This window comes from Monodelphis domestica, chromosome 4, assembly GCF_027887165.1.
Source record: "Monodelphis domestica isolate mMonDom1 chromosome 4, mMonDom1.pri, whole genome shotgun sequence".
Lineage (NCBI taxonomy): Eukaryota > Metazoa > Chordata > Mammalia > Didelphimorphia > Didelphidae > Monodelphis > Monodelphis domestica.
This window is the reverse complement of record NC_077230.1, coordinates 8,308,299-8,334,263: the sequence shown is the minus strand read 5'-3', so window position 1 is coordinate 8,334,263 and position 25,965 is coordinate 8,308,299. Positions and strand designations below refer to the sequence as shown.

At 42.3% G+C, this 25,965-nt stretch overlaps 3 protein-coding genes across 3 annotated transcripts; all 3 read left to right on the top strand.

Moving 5' to 3' along the window:
- The first annotated feature begins 2,404 nt into the window (after positions 1 to 2,404).
- Positions 2,405 to 3,186, top strand: LOC107652240 (keratin-associated protein 16-3-like). Its single transcript, XM_016433141.2, has one exon. The coding sequence runs from the start codon at positions 2,641 to 2,643 to the stop codon at positions 2,869 to 2,871; it is 231 nt and encodes a 76-aa protein (XP_016288627.1). The 5' UTR covers positions 2,405 to 2,640; the 3' UTR covers positions 2,872 to 3,186.
- A 4,153-nt stretch (positions 3,187 to 7,339) lies between these two features.
- Positions 7,340 to 12,121, top strand: LOC107652255 (chorion class B protein B.L1-like). Its single transcript, XM_056825879.1, has 3 exons — positions 7,340 to 7,657; positions 10,821 to 10,936; positions 11,481 to 12,121. The coding sequence occupies exons 1-3, from the start codon at positions 7,375 to 7,377 to the stop codon at positions 11,775 to 11,777; spliced, it is 696 nt and encodes a 231-aa protein (XP_056681857.1). The 5' UTR covers positions 7,340 to 7,374; the 3' UTR covers positions 11,778 to 12,121.
- A 7,518-nt stretch (positions 12,122 to 19,639) lies between these two features.
- LOC103099646 (keratin-associated protein 19-3-like) lies at positions 19,640 to 20,270 on the top strand. Its single transcript, XM_056825862.1, has one exon. The coding sequence runs from the start codon at positions 19,677 to 19,679 to the stop codon at positions 19,932 to 19,934; it is 258 nt and encodes an 85-aa protein (XP_056681840.1). The 5' UTR covers positions 19,640 to 19,676; the 3' UTR covers positions 19,935 to 20,270.
- The last annotated feature ends 5,695 nt before the right edge of the window (positions 20,271 to 25,965 follow it).

The window sequence follows — 25,965 nt, the reverse complement described above, 5'->3', positions numbered from 1 at the left end:
ATTCACAGCCTACTTACAACATGTTGCAATCTCTGAGTAGAGGAAGAGAGCTCTTGAGAGGCAGAGAGCCCTTTAAATAATAAATTGTGATCTTGTCCAGATGGAGACTCAGGTGAGATTATAGGGAATTCTGGGAAGTACCAAGGACTTCTGGGGATTGAAGTCTGGGGTTCAAATCTCCATTTTTACACCTCTGACCAAAACTAATAGTACTTTTGACCCTTCCTTCTTTGTGATCTTACTTCATTTTTGACAGCAATGGCCACCCAGTGCTCCTTGGGACATATGATGAGGTTCTTATACTCTGAATGTCCCTTTCTGGTTACCTTGGGTATCCCACCATCATATAATCTTGGGCCCACTATCTGACTGAACCCTAAAGTTTTGTTTATTTTCCTTTTCTTCCACTATCTTCTCTATAGAGGTGAGAGAGAAGGCCCTCATTAGTTCTCATAGCTTCAGGGACTTCTGAATTTCAAAGAACTCTTGCCACTATTTGCCACATCTCCAGATCCAGACCTACATCTCTCCTGAGCTCCAGCCCTCTGTCATAAAGTCTGATTAGACATTTTCAACTTCATGTCCCCATAACATCTCAAAGCCTCCAAGTGTAGACCAATCTCCACATCCTGCCTCATCAAAACACTACGTCTTTTCAGCTTCTCTACTCCTTTCAGGGCACTAACATCACACCAAGGTCTTAGATTCATAGTCTCAGGAAAGTCCTTGACTGGTCAGTGTCATTGCATCTAGGCATCCACAGTTCTCATCATTCATCATCCCCATCTTAGATCAGGATTTGAACCACTTCTCAACAATAGTCTTTGATAGACTCACTCTCTCAATTGTCTTCCCATTAGATTACTTTTCCACTCAGCTGTCCCAGAGATTTTCTGAAAACATCCTTCTGATTCCTGGTCCTCTTATGACCTCCACAAACCTACCCCCCACTCCAATGATCTTGTAAACCCTAGTTGCTGCCTGTCGTATGCTGATTTAAATTGATAGCTTCTGTCCGGCATTTTGCCCTGTTCTTTAGCTAGTCCATCCTGATCTTTACAGTCTCGGTAGATTTTATTTCCCTCATATTTTGTGGTTCTGTCCACATTAGTGTACATTCTTTCACTCAGACACTGCATTTCATATCCCTTGCCATTCGTCTTTATACTAGCTGCATGTCTACTCAAATCCTCTCTTCTCTCCTTCGTGCCCTTCTGACTTCCTCTGGGCCAATATATTTTCATTTATAAGCTGCTCTGTGGCACACATTTTCACTCTCTTTCTGTAGTGGCTTTTCTCTCTGCCTCTGAGATCTTCTCCCATCGATTCTTCGTGTTTGTGTCAGCTACCTTGCTATGTTCATATCCTCAGTCATTTTCAAACCTAAGAGCAACCCGAGTACAGGGACTCTTGGTGTTTCTTTGTACCCAGTCATGAGCACAGTGGCCAGCACAGCACCAACCTTGGGGAGATGGATTGTGCTTTGGGTGCTTTTGAAATGATTGTTTGAATGATATATTCCAAGCAGTTTCCCCCACCACAATCTCAACTTCAATCTCAACTTTGTGTGAATGATCCTGACACTGAAGTCTCAAGAAGCTCTTTTTAAGAGAGGCAAGATTGCACAGCCCACATGAAATATCAAAAGTGCAGAGTATAGCAAAGACATTCAATAGAGGGGGGAAGAACCTATCTGTGTTTATACAACTCTTTTTCTGGTGGCAAAGAACTGGAAACTGAAGGGGTGCCTATCAGTTGTAGAATGTCTGACCAAGCTGTATCTGGGATTGTAATGGAATACTATTAATCCATAGGAAATGAGAAACAAGATTATAAAAAAAGGAGAAGACTTCTCTGAAGTGAAGTGAACAGAACCAGGAGAATGTCGAACACAGTAACAGTAATAACGTATTAACAGAATGATTTCATTATTATCAGCAAGCAAGGATCCAGGCAACTCCAAGGGATTTATGATGGAAAAGGATAGGTCCACCACTATAGACAGCATCCAAATGCAGATGGATTTCCTCCATGAATTTTTCTTTAGTGTAAGCAATACCTGTCTGATTTCACAATATGAGTAACAGGAAAATATGCATTATGTGGTCATATGTGTGCAACCCAGATCATATTACATGTTTTCTTAGAGAGGGAAGAGAGATGGGAGAAAAAGAACATGGATTGCAAAATGTCAAAGAAAAATTTTAAATTACATCAACATATGATCTGGAAAAAAATTTTAAAAAGGCCGGAATGACAAGAGTAATGGAATGGTGATGCCACCTGAGAAATGACCGCCATGAAGCTTGGGTAGGACACCAGTGACACGAACCACCTAGCCTATGGCAAAGCTGTAATCATTGCTCATTACAGGGACAAGATCGTGTGAGAGTCCTTTCAGAGAAACAACAAACCAAGAGAAAAATAACTTAATGAGCTGGAAGAATAGTTGTTAGGGAACAAATAATAACAGGAATGTAATTTTGCCCTGGCAATTTCATTAATGGGAATTGTGCAATTCTGGCATAAATTGCTGTCATGCCTCTGGTAGGAGGGTATAAAAGTCTCCATACAGATGGTGCCAGACACACTCCTACAACCTTCCCTTGACATCCATCCAACTCCGTGAATCCTGACACCATGAGCTACTACGGCGGCTACTATGGAGGCCTGGGCTATGGCTATGGCTCTGGTTATGGCTGCGGATGTGGCAGCTTCCGTGGCCTAGGCTATGGCTGTGGAGGTTGTGGCTATGGAGGCTATGGCTATGGTAGCTATGGCTATGGTGGCTATGGAGGTCTGGGCTATGGTGGCTATGGCTGCTGCCGCCCATCTTGCTGTGGAAGATATTATTCCTATGGTTTCTACTGAAAAAATCACTTGTTCCTGGCCTGTCTTGGAATCCTTGTTCCTCCCTTCTTTGGACTAATTCCATAGCATCGTAAGGACATTCCATCTGCCTCTACAGCCGGCTGGCATGGGAGAGCTACCACCAGACGACTTAGGAATAAATGAGTCCTAGTTGGAGCATTGAGGAGGATGGGTCTGAGAAGTGGCAGGACCTCCCCTTTGGGAAATGATGCAGTTTCACCTTTCCTGGGGGCTCCATTTTCAGCAAGTTTGCTCATCAGACACAACAGCTGAGGTGTCTGTTAAACTTTTTGAATAAACTTGGTGCACTTGCTTAAAAACGATTGTTTTCACGTCTCCTCTTTGAAATCATTGTACTTGAGTTTCAGCCTCATGTCATGAAGAGATTTTCGACTTTGATGAACTGATCTGTGTTATGCAGAATATTTTCTCCCTAATTCATCTTCTGCAATAAGGTGATGCCTCTCCAGGTTTCTGTTAAAAATTATTTCACCATAAAATGTCTTTCTAAAATTGGACTTCTGGAGTGCTTAAACTTTAGCACTTTGTGAACCCGAGGCTCCACTTTACCAAAGACAAGGTGTCTATCCCGATAATCTACAAGCCTTATCCCACAGTCTGGGCATGTATGGACAGTGGTTTCTTCTTGAAGGTTTCAGAAAGATCCACATCTTTTTATGGCAGGTTCCTGCTTCATGACCTCCATATCCAAGGTATCCCTATTGACTAGGGACTGGAATTTGGTTTCACCCAGCCCTTTTCTAGCTGTCTCCCATCCTTTTGTTATCACAAAGCAAACCAAGGAATTAGTGGACAACACAAATGAATGGCATACCACAAAGACTATAGGTCTGAAGGTCGTTGTAGAAACTTGCCCCTTGAGTTGACCCATCTCCTACAGTCAATGCATAGCCAGTCCAACTCACAACATTGACCTCAAGCTGAGTCCCCCTGACCATGGGGGAAGTAGACCCATTGTTGCAAGGATGCTCTTCAAGTCACTCAAACATCTAAGCTCTCTAATCAACTCAAAAGCCAGGGAAAGAGAACATCTGTTTCGTTGCTTAATTGCCTGACTACTGGTCTTTGGATTCAGTAGGGCTCACAGGCCAATATATCCCTGAAAACATATCCCTCAGATGGGTCTTTAAGGGCAAAAGTGAGAGCTTAAGACACTACATGGCAAATAGTAGGTATTTAGTAAATATTTATTGATTGTACTTGTTACAGACTATGGAGGAAACAGAACAAGTGCCACCATCAATGGATATTATCCCACTTACTGTTACCCTAAAATAAATTTCAGCTGCTATAATTCATTCCCAGGCATTATTCACCATTCCCAAAAAGCATCTTCATTTCTGTATTTCCATTGGATTTTTTAATGGGTATCCCTTTAGCAGGTACTTTCTATTTGATTCCTCTCAATAGACACCTCGAAATGATTCACCAATCATTTGTCTAGAGACATAGTATTGAAGTATCTTCAATGGAAAATAATCTTTCAAGAAAAAGATAATTTCTCTCTTTGACAGTTCTCATTTGGCAAAAAATATTTCATTTTCTTTAACCACATTGAAAATCAATTTATGAAGGGAGAATGCCACTTCTGAATCCATGTTTTTACTACTGGGATCAAAAAGGAAAGATTTATTACCTGTGCTTCAGAGTGGCTATGAAAATACCTTAAGAGGGCTCGGGAGAGTCCCTGGATGTCTTTTCTGACCAAGAGTACCAGTTTCTTGCAGCGAGTGCCTTTGGACTTTAGCCCTTCTTCCACTTGGTCTGGACTTCTCTGCATGCTCTCCAGCTGAGCCATAAACTGTATTGAGCAGTACATGATACAGATGGACCATCACATGCATTTTCTTGAGCTTTAGTCCCTTATACTTTTCTTCATGCAATCTCCAGGTCACAGTGGGATTTTTCATTGTTCTGTGGCATACTATAAGACTTCCTTAACCTTCAGACTCCCCTTAACCTGGTGTGGTGAGAGGATTAGAAGCTGAAAAGAGAGGTGAGACACCTTCAGCTGTTCCAAATGCCTTGAGCTCATTTTTCTCCTCCTCAGTTGAAATCTTTTTGAGATGCTCCACAATCAGAGCTATAGTCTGCCATATCGTTTCTCTACTACACTCACTCACTCAGCTGATGATCTCCTCATCTGCCATGGACTCAGTTTCTTTCTCTTTGCCACTTACCAATCTCCAGAACTAGAGACTTGCATTTCTCCTGAACTCACTTGCCCAACTGACTGTCAAAGTATTTCCTCACTGCATGAGCCTCTCCAAATTCACATGACCATTCCCCAATACTTCCACATTTAAAGGGACCTTTGTTATACTAGGGTCACTGGAATCTCCTTAGGGATCTCTGGCTGCTCTCCTTTAATTGCCTTTTCAAGTCTTAAATATCTAATTTCTGACCCCCACCTTCAAGAGAAACAACCTTCTCCAAAGTATCCAGTGATGTCTTCATGACCAAAACTAATCATCTCTTCTGAGTCTTCCTTCTTCTTGATCTTCCTTTGGTTTTTTGACAGTATAGTCCATCTGGTGCTCCTTGATGTCCTTGACACTGCTCTTCTAGCCTATCTCTTCCTTTCTGGTGACCTTAGATGTCCCACCATCACCACATCTCAACCCCACTATCTCTTACTGAGTCCTAAAGTCATGTCTCTTTTCTTTCTCTCCACTGTCTTTTCTACAGAGGTGAGAAATCATATCCTCTTTAGGTCTCAGAACTTCATTGACATTGCCAGGTCTCCACAACCAGACCTATATGACTACTGAGCCCCAGGCCCCCTCCTGCACTGACTGTCTGGTCAGACAATTGTAACTTCATGTCCCCTAGACATCTCCATGACCTGAAGTCTAGAGCAATCTCCTCGTCCTGTCTCATTAAAAGCACACTACTTTCCCCCAACTTCTCTACTCTTTTCAAGAGCACCAACATCAGGCAGCTAGTTGGCACACTAGACTTCCAGGACTGGAGTTGAGGGAACCTGGGCTCAAATCTGGCTTCAGACACTTCCTAGCTATGTGATCTTAGGCAAGTCCCTTACCCCTAATTACCCAGCCCTTGTCCTTCTTCTGTCTTAGAACTGAAACTAAGACAGAAGGTAAGGGTTTAAAAAAACTAAGAGCACCAAAAATCAAAATAAGATCTAAGGTTCATAATCTCAGAGACATCTTGGAATCCTCACTATCACTGCTATTGCCTGATCAGTTGACAAAATTTTCCCTTTCTATCTTCACCTCAATGGCATCCAAATATTTCTTTCCATTTACCTCTCTCCTTTTTAAATCAGAACCTCATAGCACCTCCCTGCAATGCCTTTGATAGGCCTCCCTACCTCAGTCTTCTTCCTATTCAGATTCTTTCTCCACTCAGCTGCCCAAGGTATTTTACTTAAGTAAACTTCTGACTCCTCTCCTACTCTAACCCCCTCAATCCCTAGCCACCACATCAATGACATAAACTTCAGTTGCTTCAGATTTTGTGCTGAAAGCTTCTGTCAAGCATTTGGCCATCTTCTTTAGCTGGCTCTTTCCCACATTTCAGTTTCAGTAGACTTTATTTTCCTCCTCACATTTTGTTCTCCTACCCATACTAGCCTACCTTCTTTTGTTCGGTCTTGTCTTTGCCCCGGTTGATTGTCCACCTTGTTCAGAATCCTCCTCTCTTTGCCCCCTTCTCCAGACTGTTATATTCTCAGTTCTAAGCTCACTTGTGGCATTTGGCCTCTCCTCCTTTCCCCTGGTGGCGTCTCTGCATCTGAGATCTTTTCTCATCACCTATGGCTGTGACAAGTGCCTTATTGTTTTCATGTTGTCACCAGCCTTGGAATTTTAGAATGTCTCAAGGACTGGGACTCTCTGGGCATTTCCTTGAATCCCCAAACATGTGCACTATGGTTGGCATAGTGGAAACTCTGGGGAAGTAGTTCTTGGATGTTTGGGGGAAGATTTTTTGATTGATGGTTTTCATATATTTCTGTGCCACCACAAGCTCAATTCCAATCTGAAATTTGCATCAACTATTCTGTCACGAGAAGTTCTAATTAAGAGACATGGGATTCCATAACCCAGCTAAAGAATCAGAAGGCCAGAGGGTTAATTGTAATGGAAGGAGGACAATGCCACCTGGGAGATGACTGCCATGACATCTGGGTAGGACAACATCACATTAACCACATAGGCTTTGGCAACACTATAATCATTTCTCATTATAGAAACAAGATCATGGCAGAGCCTTCTCAGAGAAACAACAGCTTGAGAGAAATAAAGACCTTTAATGGGCTAAAAGAATTGGTGTCAGGAAACAAACAATGACAAGAGCGTGATATGGCCCCGGCAATTTCATTAATGGGAATCATGCAGCTCTAGTGTGGGTCGGCCACACCTCCTTCTGGAGGAGTATAAAAGTCGTTGTGTGGATGGTCCCAGACACACTCACACAACCTACCCCTGACATCCATCCAACTCTGTGAATCCTGACACAATGAGCTACTACGGCGGCTACTATGGGGGCCTGGGCTATGGCTATGGCTCTGGTTATGGATGTGGATGTGGCTGCTTCCGTGGCCTAGGCTGTGGCTATGGTGGCTATGGCTCTGGTTATGGCTGTGGATGTGGCAGCTTCCGTGGCCTAGGCTATGGCTGTGGTGGCTGTGGCTGTGGAGGCTATGGCTATGGTAGCTATGGCTATGGTGGCTATGGAGGTCTGGGCTATGGTGGCTATGGCTGCTGCCGCCCATCTTGCTGTGGAAGATATTCTTCCTATGGTTTCTACTGAAAAACCACTTGCTCCTGGCCTTTGATGGAATCCTTGTCCCTCCCTGCTTTGAGCTAATTCCACATCACTGTAGGGGTATCACATTCTATCTGCCTCTACAGCCGGGTGGCACGGGAGAGCTACCATGACAGGACCTTGGAATCAATGTCATAGTCAGGGCAGTGAAGAGGATGAGACTGAGAAGTGACAGGACCTGTCACTTTGGAAAAGCTACAGTCTAACCTTTCATGAGGGAGGATTCCCCCACTTCATTTTGAGCAAATTTACTTATCTCTGATACACCACGGCTGAAGTGCCTATTACAGTTTTTGAATAAACTTGTTTTACTGGTTTAACAAAACTTTCTCCTTCTCCTCTTTGATGTTACTGTACTTGGGGGTTGAGGCTCACATCATAAAGATATCTTCAACTTTGATCTACTCATCTCTGTTATTGCAGAACATTTTCTTTCCAATTCATCTTTTGCAATGCGGTAATGCCTCTACAGATTTCTGTGAAAAAGTATTTCCCTATTAAATATTTTTCTAAAATTGGATTTCTCCAGACATTCTGGAGGACAGCTTGGAATTATGCCCAAAGGGCTTTAAAAGAATGCATACCCTCTCATCCATCAATACCCCTACTGGGTTTGTACTCCCAAAGAGATAATAAGGAAAAGTGTTTGTACAAAGATATTCATGGTTGTGCTCTTTGTGGTGGCAAAAATGGAAAATGGGGGGATGCCCTTCACTTGGGGAATGGCTAAACAAAGTATGGTATATGTTGGTGATGGAATAGTATTGTGCTATAAGGAGTGATGAACTGGAGGATTTCTATATGAACTGGAAAGACCTCCACGAACTGATGCAGAGTGAAAGGAGCAGAACCAGGAGAACATTGTATACTGAAAGTGAAACATTGTGGAAGTAGCCAATGTTTACTACTTTACTACTAGTAACAATACAATAATCCAGGACATTCCTGAAGGATTTATGAGAAAGAATGCTATCCACATTGAGAGAAAGAAGTATGGGAGTAGAAACACAAAAGAAAAACTTATGACTTATCACTTGTTTATATAGACATATGATTTGTTGTTTTAGTTCTATAGTAAAAATGAATAATATGGAATCATTATATATTACATAAATATATAATATGAAATAGGTCTCAAAGTATAACATTTGTACAACCCAGTGGAATTGCTTATCAGCTCTGGGAAGAGAGGAGGAAAGAAAATGAGTCATGTAAACATGGAAAAATATTTTAGAAAATAAAATTAAAATAAATAATAAAATAAAATTGGATTTATGTAGTACTTCAGTTTTCATACTTCATTATATTCAACCCCAAGTTTACCAAAGGGTAACTTTGTCCATATAAGTTGCAGCCCTTATTCCACAATTTAGACAGACATGGAGAGCGGTTTATTTGTGATTTCCAAATCCAACATATCCCTGATTATAATCAGGATTCATTTTAGCCTATCTCTTGTCCAGCTGAATTCTTCCAATTTGATACCAGCAAGTAATCTGAAGAATTAGAGGACAATACAACTGAATGGCCCATCACAAAGACTACAGAAGAAAGTCATACCAAATCTGAAAGTCGTCATGAAACCGTGCCCACTTTCTTGGCCCCATGTCCTCCAGTCAACTACACAACCAGTTCAACTCACAACACTAACCTCGAGCTGAGGTCCTCCAATCCATGGGAGAAATGGATCCATTGCTACAACCACTCGAACACTTAAACTCTCTAATCAACTCAAAGGTTCAGAGAGAGAGAGAGAGAGAGAGAGAGAGAGAGAGAGAGCACCTGCTTTCATGATCTGTAGTCTGGCTGTTAGCCCTTAGATTCCTCAGTTCCATAAGCCAATATGGCCCCAGAAATCGTGTCCCTCAAATGAGTTTTTGGGGGAAAGTTGGTGCTTAGCACCTTACCTGGGACATAACAAGAGTTTAATAAGTAATAAAGGGACCTTCTCTACCTCTCAGTGATATATCTCCAGATGCAGACTGGCATCTCTCCTGAGATCTAAAATTTCATCTTGATATTCCCTAGATATTTTAAAACTCCCAAGTCTAGAACCAATCTCTTCATCACACCTCTTCAAAAACTTCCTTTATCTTCTCAACCTTTCAAGAGCATCAACATGAAATCAAAATCTTAGGTTCTAAGTCTCAAGAATTATACTTGTACCATCAATATCATTGTTCCTACCTGATCTGTTCACAAAATTTGTCCTTTCTATCTTCACATGTCTCATATTTAAACACTTCTCACCACTCACATAGTTTTTCTCTTAGATAAAGCCCTCCCAGCACGAAATGCCTTGATAGTTCTCCCTGCCTCAGTCTTCGCACTCAGCTTTCTTTTCCACTCAGTTGCCCTGGGAGCTTTCTTTTTTTTAATTTAGAATATTTTCCCATGGTTACATGATTCATAATCCCCTCCTCCTCCCCTGCTCTCTCCTCCCCCCTCCCAAAGCTGATGCCCTGGGATTTTTCTAAAAAAGCATTCTTCCGACTTCTCTCCACCTCTTACCACCAAAATCCCTGGCCCACTCCAATTATCTTTTAAAGTCCACTGGCTTCCTATTCTGTGCTGATTTAAATAGATAGCTTCTGTCAGGCATTGGGCCCTCCTCATTAACTGACCCTTTCCCACCTTTTAACTCTCAATATGTTTTATTTCTCTTCCCACATTTTACAGTGCTGCTCATTCTAACCTACTATCTTTTATACAAATACTACACTACATTCTCTTCTGCTTGCCTTTGCCCTGTCTGTCTGTCTGTCCACTCTGCCCAGAATGCTCTCTTCTCTTCTCTTCTCTTCTCTTCTCTTCTCTTCTCTTCTCTTCTCTTCTCTTCTCTTCTCTTCTCTTCTCTTCTCTTCTCTTCTCTTCTCTTCTCTTCTCTTCTCTTCTCTTCTCTTCTTATCTCTTCTCTTCTCTTCTTATCTCTTCTCTTCTCTTCTCTTCTCTTCTCTTCTCTTCTCTTCTCTTCTCTTCTCTTCTCTTCTCTTCTCTTCTCTTCTCTTCTCTTCTCTTCTCTTCTCTTCTCTTCTCTTCTCTTCTCTTCTCCCTTCCCCATTCTGACGTTCTCTGATCCATTATCTTCTCAGTCTTAACCCAACCTGTGGCATTTTTGCCTTGCCCCTTTCCTGCAGTGGCTCGTGCCTCTGCCTCAAATATCTTCCTCCATCTGCTCTCCATATTTGTGGCAGATCCTTTCTGTTCTCATGCTTTCACTGGCCTTAGAAATTTAGAGCTGCTGAAGGACAGAGTTTGTGTTGATATTTCTTTGTTTTCTGAGTACTGAGTGCAAGAATTAGCACAATGGAAACACTGAAGAAGTGATTTGTGCTTTGGGAATGGTTGTTTGATTGGCATATTCAATATGGTTGTGCATCACCAAAATCTCAATTCCAATCTGAGCATTGCATAAATTATTGTCATTCAAGCCCTGAGAAGCACTTTTGAAAAGAAATAGGATCTAACTGGCTTTCTAAAGAATCAGAAGGATAGGCAGCAAACATTTAGAGAGAGGTGTGCCATGAAGCCTGGGTAGGACACCAGCCACATTAATCACAAAAGCTTTGGCAACATTATAATCATTTATCATTACAGGAACAAGATTGTAGCAGAGCCTTCCCAGAGAAATAGCAAATTGAAAGAAAACAATCTTAATGAGCTGCATGAATTATTCTCATAAAACAAACAATGACACAAATTTTATTTTAACCAGCAATTTTATTATTGGGAATTATGCAATTCTAGAATTAGCCTGCCACACCTCTTCTTGGATGGATATAAAAGTCACTGTGTAGATGCTGCCATACACAATCGCACAACCTACACTTGGACATCCATCCAACTCCGTGAATCCTGACACCATGAGCTACTACGGCGGCTACTATGGAGGCCTGGGCTATGGCTATGGCTCTGGCTATGGCTGTGGATGTGGTGGCTTCCGTGGCCTAGGCTATGGCTTTGGAGGCTGTGGCTACAAAGGTCTGGGCTATGGAGGCTATGGCTATGGTGGCTATGGTGGCTATGGTGGCTATGGCTATGGCTGCTGCCGCCCATCTTGCTGTGGAAGATATTCTTCCTATGGCTTCTACTGAAAAAACCACGTGCTCCTGGCCTGTCTTGGAATCCTCGTTCCTCCCTTCTTTGGGTTAATTCCAAGACATTGTAAGGACATCACAGTCTACCTGCATCTAAGACTGCATGGCCCAGAAGAGCTACCACAAGAGGAGGCTGGCTCCTTATGGAACATTGAAGGCAACAAAGGGGCAGCAACTGAGAAGCAACATCCTTCTGTGAAATGATGCAGAATCTCACTTCCCCCCCACAAGAACTCATTGAAAGCAAGTTTGCTCCGCTCTTCTATTCCATGCTTGATGTGTCTCTTACAGTGTTTTAATAAACTTGTTCCACTGGCATAACAAAACTGTTTTACTTCTCCTCCTTGACGTCACTGTACCTGACTTTCAGTTTTCACATCATGAAGAGATTTTCAGTCTTGACATGTGGTTTGCATGTCAGTGAAGAATATTTTCTCTCTAACTCATCTTTTGCAATGAAATGATGGCTCTACAGAATTCTAGTGAAAAATTTCTTGTTACTAATTTCTTGTTAAATGTCTTTCTGAAATTTGACTTCTGCACTACTGACACTGCAGTAAATCTAACATCCAATCCCAAATGAAGGTAAGACATTGATGCTATTAATTATGATCTTTTACCCACATTCTAGGCACACATGATCAGGGATTTTACCTTCCATTTTTTCAAAAGGGTTCATATGTTCATGCACTTATGTTTGTGTCCCTGATGACTGTCAGAATTTGACTTACCTTTCAAATCTGGTCTCAGACACCTCTTAGCTGTGTGACCCTGGGCAAGTCACTTGACCCCCATTGCCTAGCCCTGACCACCCTTCTGCCTTGGAGCCAATACACAGTATTGATTCTAAAACAGAAGATAAGGGTTAAAAAAAAGAATTTGACTTACCTTTTCCCTTGTCCAGCTATCTTCCACCAATTACTCATCACAAGTAATTTTAAGTTTTAGAGCACAAAAGAAGTGAATGGTGCCCCATAAGGAATATAGAAGGGAGTCACATACCAAGTCTGAAGGGTGTCATGGAACCTTGCCCTTCCAGTGCCATCTCTCCTATCGCCAACACAACCTGCTTAGCTAGCACTGCCCTCTAGCTGAGACTGTCCCATCCACAGGGGAAGTGGACTCATTGCTTCAACGTACTCTTACAAACCACTCAGCACCTGAACTCTGATCAATTAAAAAACTTCCAGGGGAAGAGCCTCCAGTCCTTTGGATCTTTTAGCACCCTGGACCAATGTGGCCCTAGAAATCACGTTACTCCGAGAAGTTTTTGGAAGAAAGCCAGAGCTTAGCAGGGTGCTTGTCCCAAATGGTTAATACTTATTGCTTAAAATGTTTATTGTTTGATCTTGTTTCATAGAGTGGAGGGAACAATACAAATGCCACTATCACAGGATCTGGCCCCTCCTGCTGTTTCTGAGCTTGAGGGTATTTCTGTTGCTATGTCACTCCTAGGTATTATTCTATAGTCACAAAATGCATGTATGTTTCTGTGCATCCATTTCATTTTTGAAAGAAATGCCCTCAAAAGCCAGAGTACATTCAATCCCTTCTGAAATTTATCTTGAAATGATTCCCCATATCTTTGTTGAAAACATTCTATAGAGGTCACTTCAATGGAAAGTACTCTTTCATGAAGGAGATTCTTGAATCTCTCTTGAAAAACTCTCATTGGGCAAACAATATTTCAGTCTCTTTAGTAAAGTAAAAATCAGTTTATGGGGGAAATAACTTCTCTGATTCTACCTTCTCCTCTCTGGGGTCAATCAGATCTAGTGCTCATACTATATGGTTCCCATTAAAATACCTCAAGAGATTTAGAACAACTCTGTGGCTGTTCTAAATTCATGAGTCCCAGTTTCTTTAAATGAGTTTCTTAGAGCTTGATCAGGAGGTGTTTTACCATCAGATCTGGACTTCTCTAGATACTTGCCAGCATAGTTAAATACTGCACGGAGCACTACATCTCATAGATGGACCATCACTCCATTTTCCTGAATTCTAGTACTTTATGACACTCTTAATGCAATACTAAAGTCTCAGGGGGGTTTCTGGTGCTCACATGGCATCCTATTGGTATGTCTTATCTTTTATAGTGAAGTCATCAGAGGATTCAAAGCAGGTAGGAAAGAGGTGGTCCATGTTGCCATTTGAAACACCTGGAGCTCATTTTTCTCCTGGTCATTGAAATCTTTCTTAGATACTCCACAACCAGAGAGCTACAGCATGCGATCTCTTCTCTTCCCTACATTGTCTCAGTCAATAACCTTCTCATTTCCAGTAAGCTCAAGAAAGCTAAGAACTTTTCTCTGAAACTCACTAAATCATCCCCAGTTCCATCCCAGGATCTTCCCTGAATTCCCTTGTTCAACTGGCTTCTACATCCTTAATCCAGATTGTAGGATCCTCCCCAGTTCCATGTTGTCAGCACTTCACAGTACTTCCAGCATACACCGATTATCTTGTAAACAACAGTTGCTTCCTATTCTGTACTAATTTAAATAGATATCCTCTGACATTTCAACGCCTTCATTAGTTGACCTCTTCTCATATTTCCAGTCTTAGTATCCTTTATTTGCCTCCCTGTATTTGCGGACCTTTCTTCCTTCATCCAGACAATGCACTTCATGTCCTTTTCAACTTGTTTTTGCACTGGCTAGATATAAACTCTGCCCAGAATCTTCTTCTGTTTCCTCCCCTTCACTTTGACTTTCTCAGGAACATTATATTCTCAGTCCTAAACTCCACTGTGGCACACATCATTGCCCCTTTTGACTAGTAGTCTATGCTTCTGCATCTGAGATTTTTTCCCCATCATCTCTCGTATTTTTCCAGATGCCTTGCTGTGTTCACATTCCCACTGGCCTTAGAACTTTAGGCTACCCAAAGACAAGGACTCTATTGACATTTCTTTGTGTCCCCCAATTATGAGTATGGTGGCTAGCATAGTGCAAAGAGTAGGAAGAAGGTTTGTGCTTTGGATGGAATAATTGTTTGATTAATATACTCCACTACAATCTCAACTCCAAACTGAAATGTGCATCAACTATTCTGTCCCTTGGGTCTCAAGAACTTAATAAAAGACTCAGGATTCCATCGCCCAGATAAAGACTCAGAAGATTAGAGCAGGAAATGTCATGGAAGGAGGACAGTGCCACTTTGGAAATGGCTTCCATGACGCCTGGGGAGGGCACCAGCCACATTAACCACATAGACTCTTGCAACACTATAATAATTTCTTATTATAGGAATGAGATTATGGCAGGACCTTCTCAGAGAAACAGCAAATTAAGGGGGGGGGGGGCGGGGTAAAAGCCCTAATGAGCTGGAGGAATTGCTGTCGGGGAGCAAACAATGACAAGAATGCGATTTTGCCCTGGCAATTTTGTTAATGGGAATTATGCAATTTTGGAATGAATGTCATGCCTTCTGCTGGAAGTGTATAAAAGCCCCCTTGCAGATGGTGCCAGACACATTCATACAACTTATCCCTGACATCCATCCAACTCTGCAAATCCTGACACCATGAGCTACTACGGCGGCTACTATGGAGGCCTGGGCTATGGCTATGGCTCTGGTTATGGCTGTGGATGTGGCTCCTTCCGTGGCCTAGGCTATGGCTGTGGAGGCTGTGGCTATGGAGGCCTGGGCTATGGCGGCTACGGCTATGGTGGCTATGGCTATGGTTGCTGTCGCCCATCTTGCTGTGGAAGCTATTCTTCCTATGGCTTCTATTGAAAAAACCCTTGTTCCTGGCCTTTTGTGGAATTCTTCTCCCTTCTTTCTTTGGGCTAATTCCAAGGCATTGTAAGGACATCATATTTCCTGTGCTTCTACTGCTGGTTTGCATGGGAGACCTAACACAAGAAGGCCCATGAAGGACAACCCAGTGGCAGAGATGGAGAAGCAGAAAGACTTGTCCTTCTAGGAAATGATGCAGAATCTCATCTTTCAGAGGGGAGACTCCTCCAACAACAGTTCATTCCAGCAAGTTTGCTCATCTCTATATGGCTGAGGTGTCTCTTACAATTTTCAAATAAACTTATTTCCCTGACTTAGCAAAACTTGTCACCTCTCCTCCTTAACCTACTAGTACCTGGCTTAAAAAGTCTCACATCATGAAGAGATTTTGGATCTTAACCTATGCTTGTGCATTATTGCAGAATGTTTTCTCTCCAATCTTTTGCAATGAAGTGATGCCTCTTCAGATTTTTTGTTGAAAAAACATCTTAATTCCCTGTTGTCTTTCTAAAATCAGACTTCTGTGGGACTTAAATTTGGTATTTCATAATATCTAGGCTCCATTTTACAGACAACTGGGCGTTTTTCCCTCTAAGCAGCAGCTCTTTTCCCACATTCCGAACATCCATGAGCAGGGATCTTCATCTTCAAGGTCATAAAAAGATTCTCATGTTCATGGTATCAGTTTATGGTTTGTGATCTTCACCTACAAGGTATCCCAGGTAACTGTCAGAATTTGGCTTCACCTATTCCTTATTTAGCTTTTAGCTGTCTTCCACCTCTTTCTTACTGCCAGGCAATCTGAACGTTTGGAGCACAGAACAAGTAAATGGCACACCCCAAGGATGATAGAAGAGAATCATATACTAAGTCTGAAGGGTGTTCTGGAACTTCTCCATGTAGGTGGGTCTCATCTCCTCCAGCCCTTTGCACAGCCTGCCTGTCCAACACACCACACTAACCTTGACAGAGGCCATCCAATCCATGGAGCAAGTAAAATCGTTGTTGCAAAGGTCTCTTCAACCTATTCAAATTCCTGAATACTCTTATTAGCTCAAACAAACACCCAGGCAAAAGGGTTCTGCTTTGCTGCTCCACCATCTGCCTTGGGCCTCTGGATTCCCTACTGCTGTGATCCAGCAAGGCCTCCAGAATCACTTCCCTGAAATAGGTTCTTGGGAAGAATACAAGAGTTTAGCATTCCAGCTGGCACATGATAGGCACTCTTAACAAATGTTTTTTGATTGAACTTATGTTTCAGACAATGGAGGAAACAGTACAAGTGCCTTGACCAGCAGATCTTATTTCTCCTGCTGTTTCTTAGTGTAAAATGAATTTCTTTTGTTATATGTCATTCCTAGGCATTATTCTCCACTCACAAAAAGCATGCCCATTTGAGCACATCCACTGGATTTTCAAGGGAAATACCTTCATCAGCCTCACTCCATTGGATTCATCTCAAAATATAACTCTGAAAGATTCACCAGCCATTTATTGAGAGGCATTCTTTGAAGGCACTTCAATGGAAATATCCTTCAAGAAGCAGAATATTTCTCACTTGGGTAGCTCTCAATGGGCAAAGACAAAAATCAGTTTATGGGAGGGAAATGTATGTTGTCTCCATTGGGGACAAAAAGAATAGATCTCATCTCTGTAACTACACAGTAGCCTTAAAACATATGAAGAGAGCAAAGCCAACCTCCTGAATGCCTTCTATGTCCAAAAGTCCCAGTTCCTTTAAGTGAGTCTCTTAGGGCCTGAAATAGAAGCCTTTTTACCAACTTGGTATGGACTCTTCTGGATGATCTCCAGTTCCTCCAGACCATCTATGCACCAGGCAGTGCAGGTTTCAGTTGGACCATCATTTTGGCTTTCTAAATTCTACTCTGTTACGTATCTATTCTGGCAATCTCAAGGTCATAGTGGGATTTCTGGTGGTTGGGTGACATTCTGTTTAGTAAAAGGTTTGGGAGATGAGAAAAGGGGACTTTGGAAGAAGAAAAGAGTCCCTGTTCTCCCCTAACAGCTTTGTACTCATTTTCCCCTGGTTAATTGAAGTCTCTCTGAGATGTTCCACAACTAGAGAGTTCTAGCTTGCCTTCTCTTCTCTTTATTACATGCCCTCAGTGTATGATGTCCTCATTTGCCATGGTCTCAATTTATTTCTCTCTGACACTATTTCATCTCCAGTTCCACACCAGAATTTCCCCTGAACTCATATTTTTCATTTATGTCCTGAATGTCCTGAATGCATGATTTTGCCCAGCTTCATATTTTCAGCACTTCCAAGTAATTTCACCTTTTAAAAGCTCATGAGTGTACTGTCATCGCCAACACTCTTCTTCTAAAACCTTGAATTACTAGGCTATCTTCAAGAGCAACTGCTCTCTCTAAATTTGCCTAGTGATACCTTCAAAGCCCAAATGTATGGACTCTTCCGAGCCTTCCTTCTTTCAAACCCTTTGGTTTTTGATGCTGCTGTCCAGCAGTATCTGTTCCCTGGTGAGCTTGGCACTCTTCTTCCTACATGATCATTCCTTCTTGCTCACCATTGTACTACGTCAAGCAAAATGCAAAAGACTGCAGCTCAACATCCTTTTTTCCCTTTCCTCTCCCCATGCTTTCACCAAGGTTGGGAGAATCGACCCTCGCTTAGATCCCAGGGCTTCAGAGACGTTCTCTTTGCTACTCACTACCACATCTTCATATCTAGATCTGCATCAGTCTTGAGATCCAGTCCCACACTATGAACTGTTGATGTGGACGTTTTCAACTTGATGTCCCATAGACAGCTCAAAGCCCCTCAATTTAGAATATCTTTTCATCATGCCTCATCCAAAAATACCTTCCTTCTTCCAACTTTTCTGTTCCAACACCAATCCAAAAACAGGCTCACAGCTTCAGGAATGTCCCTGACCCTTCATTATCATTAAAAATTTCTAATTAGTTGGTAAAACGTGTCCTTTCTACCTTCACATCTCTAGCATTTAAGTAGTTCTTTCCGCTCACATAGTCCCCACCTTAGCTCAGACTTCACAGCACCTCTATGAAAGAACCCATAATCAACCTCCCTGCCTCAATCTTCTTCCCACCCAGATTCTTTCTCCACTCAGCTGCCCAAGGGATTTTTCTAAAACATTCTTCTGACTTCTCTCCCCCTCTAATTGGAAAAATCCTAAACTTCACATGTGTTACATGGTCAATTTTCATTGCTTCCTATTCCATGATGATTTAAATGGATGTCTGTCAAGCATTTTACCTCCCCTTCTAGGCTTGGTACGCCTTATTGCCCTCCCCGTTCTTCATGATCCTGCCCATGCTAGCCCACCTGCATTCTCTCAAACAATATATTGCAAGTCCTTTGTATCCTCCGGTCTTTCTGCCCTTCCCTTCTGTCTTTCCTTTGTCCAACAGAGCCTCTACTCTAATGCCACCAATAATAAGTTCCCCTTCCTCCTTCCTCCTAGTAGCTTATGCCTTTGCCCCTGAGATCTCCCATCAACTTTCCATGTTTGTGACAGGGGCCTTATTGTCACTTCCTTGCTGGCTTTGGAACCTTAGAACTGTTCAAGGAGAGGAATTCTCTTGACATTTCATTGTGTCAGACACCCTAAGCACAATGGTTGGCACAATGCAAACACTAGGAAGATAGTTTGTGCCCCTACCATTATCTCAACTCCAGTCTGAAATCTATGTAATTCTGTCACTTGAGTCTCAAGAAGAACTTATTTAAAGAGAAAGGATGACAAAAGTCACCTAAAGGATCAGAAGACCAGAGTGGCAAGCCTAATGGAAGGAGGACAATGCCACCTAGGAGAAGGATGCTATGAAGCACCAACCACATTAACCACATACAGTTTGACAACACTATTATCATTTCCTATTTCAGCAAAAAGATTGTGGTAGAACCTTCTCAGAGAAACAACAAATCAAGAGAAAAGAACCTTAATGAGCTAGAGGAATTGCTGTCGGGGAACAAACAATGACAAGAATGCGATTTTGCCCTGGCAATTTTGTTAATGGGAATTATGCAATTTTGGAATGAATCTGTCATGCCTTCTGCTGAAATTGTATAAAAGCTCCCTTGCAGATGGTGCCAGACACATTCACACAACTTATCCCTGACATCCATCCAACTCTGCAAATCCTGACACCATGAGCTACTACGGCGGCTACTATGGAGGCCTGGGCTATGGCTATGGCTCTGGTTATGGCTGTGGATGTGGCTCCTTCCGTGGCCTAGGCTATGGCTGCGGTGGCTGTGGCTATGGAGGTCTGGGCTATGGCAGCTATGGCTGTGGAGGCTGTGGCTATGGAGGCCTGGGCTATGGCGGCTATGGCTATGGTGGCTATGGCTATGGCTGCTGCCGCCCATCTTGCTGTGGAAGGTATTCTTCTTATGGCTTCTACTGAAAAGCTACTTGTTCCTGGCCTTTGATGGAATCCTGGTCCCTCCCTGCTTTGGCCTAATTCCAAGACCTCATAAAAAGATGTCACATTCCATCTGTTTCTAAAACCAGGTGGCTTTGGAGAGCTACCTCAAGAAGACCTTAGAATCCCTCCAGTCCATGCAGGACAGCCAAGTAGCAAGGATGGAGAAGCAACAGGTCCTGTCCTTCTGGGAAATGATGCAGAACCTCATCTTTCATGAGGGAGAATTCTCCAACAAGAGTTCATTTCCAGAAAGTTTGCTCAGATACAACAAAACTGAGATGTTTGTAACAATGTTCTAATAAATATGTTTCTCTGGCTTAGCAAAATTGTTTCCACCTCTCCTCCTTGGCCTTATTTTATTTCAGTTCCAGCCTCACATCATGAAGGTATTTTCAAACTTGATATTCTTCTGCATCATTGCAAAATATTTTCTCTGCAATTCATCTTTTGTAATGAAGTGATAGTTCTTAAGGTTTCTGTTTTATAACTGCTATCTCTTTGTTAAATATCTTTCTAAAATTGGACTTCTTTAGTACTTAAATTTAGCATTTCATAATATTCAGACCCCACTTTACTAAAGGCAAAGCGTATGTCCCTATAAGCTACAGCCCTTCTCCCATGTTCTAGACACACATGGATAGGAGTCGTATCTTCAAGGTTTCAAGATTCCCATGTTCATGGTGCTATTTTCGTAGTATGTGACCTTCACAACTAAGGTGTCCCAGATGACTGTCAAAATTTGGCTTAGCCTATCCCTTGTTTAGTTGTCTTCCACCACTTTGTTATCACCAAGCGATCTGAACCTTTGGAGTACACCATGAATGAAGGGCACACCACAAAGACTACAGAAGAGACATGAATGAAATGAGCAGGATGGCATGGAACCGCTCCACTGCAGTGTCCCCCTCTCCTCCAAACCACTTACGTCCTGACCATCACACAACACTGACGTTGAGGCAGATTATCCCAGGCATGTACTGCAAAGGTCTCTCCAAACCAGTCAAACAGCTGAACACTCTAAACAATTCAGACTCTCAGGCAATGAGCATTTGCTTTCTTACTCCACAAACTGCCTTGAGCTCTTGGATTCCTCACTTCCATGAGTCAACAGGGTTCCTGAATATTCCCCCTCAGATAGTTCTTGTGAAGAATTCAGCTACAGTTTAGCACTCTAGCTGGCACATTATAGGTACTTAAATGTTTATTGATTGAACTTGTGCTTCAGAGAGCACAAGGACCTCATATTCCTCCTCCTATTTGTTACTATGAAATGAATTTCTTTTGTTCCATATCATTCCTAGGCATTATTCTCCATTCACAAAAAGCATACACATTTCAGTGTATCCACTGGATTTTCAAGCAGCCTCAATACATTGGATTTACCTCAAAATATAACTCCTAAAATTCACCCATCATTTGTCGGAAGACATTCTAGGAGAGTCAATTTCATAGAAATGAATCTTTCAAGACATAGATAATTCCTTTCTTGGATAGCTCTCATTAGATAAGGAATATTTCATTCTCATTGTCAGAGGCAAATATCAGTGTGTGGAGGAGAAATTACAATTTTGAATTGTGTTCTCCCCTCAGAAAGAAAAGATCTCGTACCTGTAACTATGGGATAACCATTAAAATAAAAGAGCTACAACAATGCTCTGAATGTTTTCCAAGTCCAAGAGTCCCAGTTCCTTCAAAGGAGCATCTTAGGGCCTGCAGTAGAGGCTCTTCTTCCTGAACTCCTCTGGACACTCCAACTTAGCTAAAGACTAAGCCATATACCAGGGCAGTCCAGGTTACAGACAGACCATTACTTCAACTTCCTGAGTTCTATTCCCTTATTGTGCTTCTTCTTGAAATCTCAAGGTCACGGTAGGATTTCTGGTGTCATATGACTGTAGTTTCCTTATCTTTTAGTATGTGGTTGTGAGAAGTTTGAATACTGGGAGATGAGAAGAGAAACCTGTTACTGTCCCACCCACCATGAGTTTATTTTTCACCTGATGTAGTTTTTTTTGACATGCTCTACAATCTGCCTTCTGTTCTCTCACCTACACTCAGTTGTAGCTTTTCTCTAAAAGAATCTTTGGCAGGCTTCCCTATCTCAGTCTTCTTCCCACCCAAATCCCTTCTTTCTTCATCTGCTCAAGGGTCTTGAATATATTATTTGGTAAACTTTTGTTGTATTTTATTATGTTATGATTTAAATAGATACCTTCTGTCAGACAGCTCTCATTGGGCAAAAAAAAAATTCATTCTCTTTAACAAAGTTGAAAAACAATTTACTGAAGGGAAATGCTGTCTCTGAATCCAGATTATCCCTCTGAGGAAAAACAGGATAGATCTAGCACCTATACTACAGGGTGACCACTAAAATACCTTAAAAGAGGTAGCACAAGTTCATGAAAATCCTCTAGGCCTGTGTTGGTGAACTTCTGGAATGAGTGCCAGAAGGGGCTGCTCCCTTCTCCTCTCCACACACACCTAAGGACATTTCTCACACCACCCACTCCTCAGCCCAGCAGACCAATGGGAACACTTACTCTCTTCCCTAAATAGGATAAGACATTGGGGGTGGGGCTCATATGCAGCATGAGGATTGCAGTTTGGGCATTCAGTCTCAAAAAGGTTTGCTATCACTGCACCTAAGCCCAAGAGTCCCAGTTCATTCAAGGAAGTTCTTATGGTTTGATCTGTAGACCCTTTCATGAGCAGGCATGGACTCCTCTGGAAACTCTCCAACTTAGCCAATAACCAGCCACACAAAAGGGATGGCTAGTTCTAGTTCTCTTATGTACCTCTTCTTGCAATCTGAAGATCACAGTGGAACTTCTGGTGGTCATATGGCATCCTATTGGAATTCCTTATTCTTCAGAGTGAAGTAGTAAGAGGATTTGAACCTGGCAGGAGAGAGGAGACACCTGTTGCTGTGCCATCCACCTTGAGGTTATTTTTTTCTCCTGGTCAATTGAAGTCTTTCTGAGATGCTCCACAACAAGGGAGCTATAACCTATCTTCTCCCCAAAATTTTTTCCAAGTCAGTGACATCTTCAGCTCCAGTACGTTCAGTTCCCTTCTCTCTGAAACTCACTAATTTGTCTCTAGTTCCTGTCCAGAATCTTCCCTGAACTCACTTGTTCACCTGGCCATTTACCCATTCCAAGACTACATGCACATATCCAACCTCCAATTATCAGCACATCCTGGTAATTCCACTTTTTAAAAGTCCATGGCTCTACCATGGGATCTCCCTGAGGTATCTCCTCAGGGTCCCTGGATGTTCTCCTTTCACTGTCTTTGAAAATCCTGAACATCTGGTCCCTGATCCTCACCTTCAAGAGCAAGTTGATCTCTCCAGATTCCTCAGTAATGTCCTCATGGCCAAAAGGAATGACCTCTTCTGAATCTTCCTTCTTGATCTCCCTTCAGCTTTTGACACTGCTGGTCTACTGCTGTAGTTGGCTATGCTTGACACCAGTCTTCTTAAATGATTGTTCTTGTTGCTCACCTTAACTAGCCCAACATCATGACATGTTATGCAGACTAACTCTGGTTGAATCCCAAGATTCTGCCTCTTTATTTCCTCTCCATTTTTGTTCTCTTCTGGGGTGAAAGAGTAGATACTCTTTAGACCCCAGGGCTTCAGAGACCTCTCTGCCATTCACTGCCACATCTCCATAGCCATACTTTCATCCAAACCCAAGATCCAGCTACATCATGGAACTGTTGATATACACAATTTCAACTTGATCAACCCTTGACATCTTAAAGCTCCAAAGTCTCAAGCAATCTCCTCATCTAGCCTCATCAGAAGCACCCTGTTTCTTTGCAATTTCTCAACTTTCAGGAACACCAACCTAAAAACAAAATTTGAGATTCACGACCTTAGGGATTTTCATGACCCCTCACTATCATCTCACCTTTCTGATCAATTGACAAAGCGTGTCCTTTCTACTTTCACAGCATCTATGACAACCCAACACTGCTTTCCACTCCCCAAATCCCCACCTTATATCAGACCTTCACAATGCCTCACTGTAAGTGGCTTTTATAAGATTCCCTGCCTCCGTCTTTTTCCTACTCACATCCCTCCTCCACTCAGAGGCAAAAGGGATTTTCCTAAAGCATTCTTCTGACTTCTATCCCCAGCTAACTCTCAACATTTCTGGCACCACAACAAGATTTTATGAAGTCCAGACACTTCTCGGTCTCTGCTGGTTTAGATAGATATCCTCTGTCTGGCATTTTAACACCTTCATCAACTGGCCCCTTCCCACTGTTGCAATCTCTGTATACTTTATTTCCCTCTTCAGATGTTATGATACTTCAGTGCTGACCTACCTTCCTTCACTCAGACACTGTGTTACCTGACCCTTCTGCTTGCCTTTGCACTGGCTGGCTGTACACCCTGCACAGAATCCTCTCCTTCCCTCTCCTCTGTCTTTTTAAGGTTAATTATATTCTCAAATCTTATCCCCCCCCCCCATTGAAACTGACTTTTTCCATTTGTAGCTTGTGCCTCTATCTGAGATCTCCAATCACATCCCCAGCTTTGCGACAGGTACCTTCTTCTTTTCATGTTCTCACTGGTCTTAGATATTTAGAAATGTCCAAGGATAGGAACTCTATTGACAATTATTTGCATCCCCAACATGAGCACAGCAGCAGACACAATGGAAACACTGGGCAGATGGTTAGTGCTTGGGGCATGTTTGGAATGGTTGGTTGATGGATTCCATGCACTTGTGTCCCTTCACTATCTCAACTCCAACCTGAAATCTGCACCAACTACTCTGTCACTTGAGTCTCAAGAAGCCCTTAATAAGAGACACAGGATTCCATCGCCCAGATAAAGACTCAAAAGGTCAGAGCAGGGGTTATAATGGAAGGAGGACAAAGCCATCTGGGAAAGGAATTTCATGATGCCGGGGCAGGACACAAGCCACTTTAACCACATGGGTTTTTGCAACATTATAATCATTTCTTATTATAGGAATGAGATTGTGACAGTGCCTTCTCAGAGAAACAACAAATCAAGAGAAAAGAACCCTTAATGAGCTGGAGGAATTGTTGTCAGGGAACAAACAATGACAAGAATGTGATTTTGCCCTGGCAATTTTCATTCATGGGACTTACATGATTCAGGAATGGATCGGCCTCACCCTCTGATGGAAGGGTATAAAAGTCACTGTGCAGATGGTCCCTTAGACATTCATACAACCTACTCTTGACAACCATCCAACTCTGTGAATCCTGACACAATGAGCTACTACGGAGGCTATTATGGAGGCCTGGGCTATGGCTATGGCTCTGGTTATGGCTGTGGTTGTGGCAGATTCTGTGGCCTAGGCTATGGCTGTGGCTATGGAGGTCTGGGCTATGGCGGCTATGGCTATGGTGGCTATGGCTATGGCTGCTGCCGCCCATCTTGCTGTGGAAGATATTACTCCTATGGCTTCTACTGAAAAACTACTTTTTTGGCTTGTCCTTCCCTTCTTTGGGCTCCTTATAAGGCAACGTAAGGATATCACATTCCATCTGCCTCTAAACCTACTGGCATGGAAGAGCTACCACAAAAGGGCTTTGGAATCTCCATGGCATACATAGGACAACCAAGTGGCAGAGACAGATAAACAGCAGGATCCATTTTTCTGGGAAATGATGCAGAATCTTGCCTTTCAAAAGGAAGACTCCTCCAACAGCTCATTTCCAGCAAATTTGCTCATCTCCGAAATACCATAGTCAAGGTGCCTATTATAATTTTCAAATAAATTTGTTTTACTGGCTAAGCAAAACTCTTTTTACCTCTTCTCCTTGACCTCCCAGTACTTGGGTTTTAGATTCACATTGTGAGATTTTCAATCTTGACTAAGTCTTCTTTTTATTGCCAAAGAATTGTTCTCCAATTCATCTTCTGCAATGAAGCGATCTGTCTTCAGATCTCTGTTCAAATATTACTTCTTTGTGAAATGTCTTTCTAACATTTTGCTTTTATCAAAGGCAGGGCATATAA

Coding starts and splice junctions, on each gene's coding strand:
- LOC107652240 (XM_016433141.2), top strand. CDS start 2,641: ATGAGCTACTACGGCGGCTACTATGGAGGCCTGGGCTATGGCTATGGC.
- LOC107652255 (XM_056825879.1), top strand. CDS start 7,375: ATGAGCTACTACGGCGGCTACTATGGGGGCCTGGGCTATGGCTATGGC. Junction 7,658..10,820: donor TGGAAGATATTCTTCCTATG/GTTTCTACTGAA, acceptor CCTTTCCTGCAG/TGGCTCGTGCCTCTGCCTCA. Junction 10,937..11,480: donor TAGAGCTGCTGAAGGACAGA/GTTTGTGTTGAT, acceptor GTCACTGTGTAG/ATGCTGCCATACACAATCGC.
- LOC103099646 (XM_056825862.1), top strand. CDS start 19,677: ATGAGCTACTACGGCGGCTACTATGGAGGCCTGGGCTATGGCTATGGC.